General features: G+C 35.5%; 1 protein-coding gene across 3 annotated transcripts; it reads left to right on the top strand.

Annotated features, from left to right (window-relative positions):
* Nucleotides 1-959: 959 nt before the first annotated feature.
* On the top strand, nucleotides 960-3,502 carry LOC112764802 (uncharacterized). 3 transcript variants are annotated; one of them, XR_011875671.1, is made up of 4 exons: nucleotides 960-2,536; nucleotides 2,612-2,840; nucleotides 2,928-3,194; nucleotides 3,411-3,502. XR_011875671.1 is itself a non-coding variant. In XM_072223569.1 (4 exons), the coding sequence occupies exons 1-3, from the start codon at nucleotides 1,608-1,610 to the stop codon at nucleotides 3,075-3,077; spliced, it is 1,308 nt and encodes a 435-aa protein (XP_072079670.1). In that variant the 5' UTR covers nucleotides 960-1,607; the 3' UTR covers nucleotides 3,078-3,085; nucleotides 3,153-3,502. The 3 variants fall into 3 exon arrangements, 2 of the variants coding, with proteins under 2 accessions (XP_072079670.1, XP_025666377.1); XM_072223569.1 differs by having other exon boundaries at nucleotides 2,928-3,085; nucleotides 3,153-3,502; XM_025810592.3 differs by having other exon boundaries at nucleotides 2,928-3,502.
* Nucleotides 3,503-5,815: the final 2,313 nt, after the last annotated feature.

The raw sequence follows: 5,815 nt of genomic DNA, 5'->3' as shown, positions 1-5,815 counted from the left end.
TGTTAATTCACTTGTTTATTTTTATTATATATGTGTAAAAATAATAAAAATAAAATTAAGATGGTAAGTGTTTTGTAATTTAATTATGATGTATCGACTTTAAAATTTTAGAAATAATATTTTTTATGAATTATATATAATATAGATATAGAAGTACAGGTAAAATAAATATAAATATTACACTCTTCCAGTAATCTTATATAATTTTTGCATTAAAAATAAAAATTTTATTAATGTTTGTTTTCATCAAGTCAATCCTAAACAAACGTGTTATATGGTTGAACCGCTTGGAGAGAAAATCTATTTCCTTTAAAGTTAATATTTTTAATATTTATTTTTGCATTTAATGTATTATAGAAGAAATAAGTAATAAAAATACGACTTGATCATCATGTCCCACAAAACACCAAGATATATAACATTTTAATTACAATTAAGTTATTTTCTAACAGGCAATTAAATTGTTAATTACATATAACATGCATCCAGTTCAATAAATGATCAGCTGATTGAACTAATCTTACAATATTTTGACTAGTAGATTTCCTATTCGATTTTGATAATTGTGGTTGAAAGTATAATCATATTGATCATCCTGAGTATTTGACAAAAATTGAGCAAACAAGAAGGAGAAAAATATCTATTATTCATCCAGAGAAGTAGAAGAAACACACAACTTGATATTTGGTCCCTTGTATTGATATGAATAGTAGTTGAATACAAAAAAAAATGATGCTTTTTTTTCAAAAAAAGAATCTGGATGATAATATAAACCATACAGATAAAGAGGCGCCAAGGCATGCAAATTCCATTACTAACCAAAATGGAAATTTCTCTTGTATGATTCTAAAAGAGAACCTTCACTAGCTTTTAACTTGTTTGCGATGAATAATGTTGAGATTAATAAAACAATGAACGAGTCGCATGCTAAAAAGATTATTCCCAACCATATTAATATTTAAAAAATATATAAATATAAAAAAGAGTGTGACGGCACGTGCCGGCCTGGTACAGTGAGTAAAGCGAAAAGGCACGGCATCGAATAAATCTAAGATCCGACGACCACATCTCCCCGTCAAGACCGGGGACCTCGATTAATCCAACGGCCACCAAGGCATGTCCAGAATCATGAGAATCCAACGGCTCAATTTCAACCTGAGTCCCCTTGTATCGCCCCATAAATACACCAACCCACACATCTCACGCCCCCTTCGTTTTTACTCCTAACCTTCACTCCCACCTTCCAAGCAACTCAATTTCCCCATTTCCCCAACTATTTATTAAAAAAAAACATAAATTAAAATAAAGAAAGAGAAGAAAGTTGATATTTGAAAATTTTTTATTCTGAATTCCAGCTTTTTACGTTAGCGAGTGTCTTTGTGTGTGGGTGTGGCCGCCGTGAAATGTTGCCCGCGGCTGAGAGCAGGAGGCCCATCGTCATAAGAATATCCCGGTACCGGAGACGCCAGTGAGAAGAAGATCCAACGGCCAAGATTGATTTTTGATTTGATTGATTTGATCGGATTCTGGAGTCTGAGTGAGTGAGTGAGTGAGAGAGAGAGAGAGCGTGGGACCCACCCACCAAAAAGAAGAAGAAGGGGAAAAAAATGGAAACGGCGCCTCAGAAGAGCCAGGCGAAGCTCACCCGAACCCAATCGTCGCTCCTCCGATCTTCCCCCACCATCCGATCCTCCATCCAGAGCCTCTCCTCCGTGAACGAAGAAGACCTCCTCCTCCAAGAACACCACCACGACGACGACGACGAAGACGAGAAGAAGAAGAGCACGAAGCCCAGGGCGGGCGGGCCTGGGCTAGGGCGACGGCGACTGTCCACCCAGGCCCTGGCGGTTGCGTCTGTGGGGTTCCTGGCGGCGTGCTCGGTGTTCCTGTACGTGTTCTACTTCTTCTTCTACGAGATCCCAACCTCGGAGAACGTGCTTGGAGCTCTGATCTTCATCGCGGTGGCGCTTTACTTGGTATCGAAGAACAAGAGGCTGATAAACCGTTCCTTTTCAGGTCTGAAGCAGTCGTGGGAGGAGAGCGTGAAGCGGTTAGGGTTGTCGAAATCCCCGGAAGGTTGTTCGAAACCGGTTCAGTGGTTCATAGGGGAAACAGGGAAAAGAGGAAAAGAGAGCATCAAGAACAGCAAGAAGAAGAAGAAGATAGTTCGGGAAGGGGTAGAGTTCTACAGCAATGGGGATTTCTACGAGGGGGAGTTTCACATGGGGAAGTGCAACGGCAGTGGGGTTTATAACTACTTCGTGAACGGCAGGTATGAGGGCGACTGGGTGGATGGCCGTTACGACGGTTACGGGATTGAAAGCTGGGCGCGTGGGAGCCGTTACAGGGGCAAGTATAGACAAGGCTTGAGGCATGGCTTTGGTGTCTACAGATTCTACACCGGCGATTCTTATGCCGGAGAGTGGTGTAACGGTCAGAGCCATGGTGTTGGTGTTCAGACTTGTGCTGATGGCAGCTGTTACATTGGCCAATTCAACTATGGTGTCAAGCATGGACTCGGTTGTTACCATTTTAGGTAACTTTCTTGTTCTCACTGCTCTGCTTTTTTTCTTAATTGTATAGAATTTTGACAATTTCTATCCTTGTGTAGAAATGGGGATAGGTATGCAGGGGAGTATTTTGGAGACAAAATCCATGGATTTGGTGTATACTACTTTGCCAATGGACACTGCTATGAAGGAGCATGGCATGAGGGACGCAGGCAAGGTATCGGAACTTACACCTTTCGAAATGCCGACCGGAGATGCGGTGAATGGGATGCTGGCAGCCTCAAGCATCCTCTGCCACCACACTCTGATGCCGTCCTTCGAGCACTTCAGGTATTCAATTCATTCAATCGTCCTGCTGTTTCCCTCCAAATAAACTTGCTGTTTTTTTTCCTTATCTATGTGTTTCTCTAATTGCAGGCTGCAAGGAAAACGGCCGATACCGCGATTAACCTTAGGCGGGTCGACGATGAGGTGAACAAAGCAGTGATAGCTGCTAACAGGGCTCTAGCCGCCGTGAAAGCTGTTCAGAACAGAATGGATGGACAATTTTGCGATACTGATGTCTAAGAATTAGGGTATTAGCTTTTTGTTATAGAATTGTAAATTTTCCTTTTTACTAATTCTGAGTACTTATTTCTTAAGGTGTCACCCCGGATAGCAAAAGCTTGCTGGAGGTTGATCATAGTCATCCCTTTTCTTTTTGGGAGCTACTCAAATGAAGATGCAAAAAACATCTTTTTATGAAGATGCTTTGTATAAAAGTGTGATTTATTGATTTGGCCACACTTCAAATAAAAACAACACTTTTATAACATATCAAAATCTAACCCTACACTCCATCATCTAAGGGTCAAAAAGAAAAATCATCACATGAAGACAATTATAATATCTTCATGGGAGTACCCACCTTTCTTTTTTTTGGTCTTTTTCAGATGTTTGTAACATGTACATAACCATGTAAATCAAATCAATGAAAGATGAATTTTCTAACATTTTCACTGTGAGGCAACATCCTAAGTGAGCATTGGTTCATACATTGCCAGTTTTCCCTGTCTTACATGTTAAAAATAACATGGTGCTAAGTTATCAGTGTAAGATTGATCCTTATTGAGAGAATGCAAAGAATAATGGGGGTGCCCATACCCTGATTCCACCCAAATTGTTGACACAAGAAGGCACAAGGATATGAAGGTGATAAACTTCAACTACTCCCAATGAAGAGTCAAAAACCACCCATCACCATAAATAAAGAAAGAAATAATGTCTGCTTATATCTATGCAACTCTATTATTACATGTTGTTCAAGATAGTAAACATTAGCATTAGGCAAAGGCCATTTCATTTTACTTAGATAGAATAAAGTTACAAGAGGAGGAAAACAAAAATGCATGACATTATAAGAATCCATGTGCGCTCTCCTCATGTAGGACAATGACATGAATTCTCTTTTCAATTATTATTATTTACCATTATTATAATTAGTCATTTTTTTTTTTTTTTTGGTTTAAGACTCTAGGCACATGATGTTTGTGGTGGGTAAGAATGTAAGATCTTTATCCCTTTTTCCTCAGAGAATAAAAAAGGAAAAACACTCTGACTTTTCTAGCATGCTGGATCTACAATCTGAGTTTCACTCGTTCTATAAAAAGCTTATAAATTATAAAAACACTTCCTTTCTTTTTTTTCTTCCTCCTTTACTTATCTTTTAGCGTTGGTTTTTTATTAGGGTGGATGAGATTCTTTTTTTTTTTTTTTTTTTTTTGAATTGCCTCACATTTTATTAAATATATCTAATCCCAGATTCAAATCTGTGATTAAACTTTTCTGCTCAACGACTCCACATGCAACTCAGAAAAGTCCAACAAGGAAAAGTGACTCTTGTTAACTGTCTAAGCAGGGGTCAATACCATAATTAACCTTTTATATATCTCTTGATTTTTTTATTTAGATGTTTTTATGGCTTAAAACAAAAATCTAACTATTTACAAAATATCACGTGGATATAATCACAACTGACCACACACAAAAAAAAAATCAATCAAAGTGTGACTTGTAAGTTATGGAAAATGATCCTCTCCATTTTTTTAACAATTGATAGAATATAGTGTCATCTATCACCTTTGATTTTATAAGTGGGACCAGAAATAAATAAAAGAGAGAGAACAATGAATAATTAAATTGAACACTGGATACCATTCAATTTTTTTTTTATTGAAAAGAATTCACTCCTGTAAGTTATAACTAATTTAAACTCACATTTCAAAGGTGATTTTTTAACCATTATTAGTACAATTTCGATGATATTTTAAAACACTTGAAAAATATTTATTCTACTACAACTATATTCATTCTACTATAACTATATTAAAGTTACCAAATAAGGAAGATTTTACAATAAAAAGTACAAACTTTAAATTTTTATCTAATAATAACTATAATATATGTTGTTAAAACATATATTAACTACACTCATTTATAACGATGGTGGCTCTTAGGAAAATGATATCATATGTAAACTATAATTACAATCGAAATAGCTAGAGTTAATACTTAATTTGACTTTTAAATTCAATTGACTCCTAAAATTACTATTAACTCTCAATTTGACTTCTAAAATTTACAATAATAACTCACATTAGTTTTTTAGTTGATTTCTATGACTGGCATATTAATTTTGTATGTTAATTTGTTAAGATTTGAATTTTTTGCCTAAATTACTAAGACTTATTAAATCTCTTAAAAAATTGATTGATTCTCCAATATCTTTTTGAAGATGACAATAACAAATTTAATTTGTAAATTTTGCAGCTCTAAAAGGAATAATCAAACTTTTAAAATTCTAATAAATTTTTATCATATAGAATCTGGATAAAAAATCTAAATCTTCAACACATGATTAACAAAGTTTAGTTAATTACAATGTAACTTTTGAAATCTAATTTAAATTCATTAAATTTTAAGAATCAAATTGAATTTTACTTTAAATTTAAAGAACCAAATTGTATATTACTTAGAAATAGGTGCAACTATTGAAGGAGGAATTGTGAATTTGTGATTTGAATTGGTAAGTACTAAGTTGTATTTAATTGGTGTGGTCGCCAAGGTAGGGGGTCAGGTTCTGAGCAATACACAAGGCACACCAATAAACAAGTCTCTGTGTGTTTCTTTTCTTTTTAATTTAACCGGTCAAAGTTTCTTGAAGAATCCCCATAAAATTTTATAGTCTCCTCCTAACTATGCTCTGCTCCCATGCCATTATACGAGGCAATGCACATTGGAATACCATTCAGCTCCAACTTTATTTA

This window comes from Arachis hypogaea, chromosome 17 (assembly GCF_003086295.3).
Source record: "Arachis hypogaea cultivar Tifrunner chromosome 17, arahy.Tifrunner.gnm2.J5K5, whole genome shotgun sequence".
Classification (NCBI taxonomy): Eukaryota; Viridiplantae; Streptophyta; class Magnoliopsida; order Fabales; family Fabaceae; genus Arachis; species Arachis hypogaea.
Note: the sequence above shows the minus strand (reverse complement) of the source record. Positions and strands in the feature narration are given on the sequence as shown.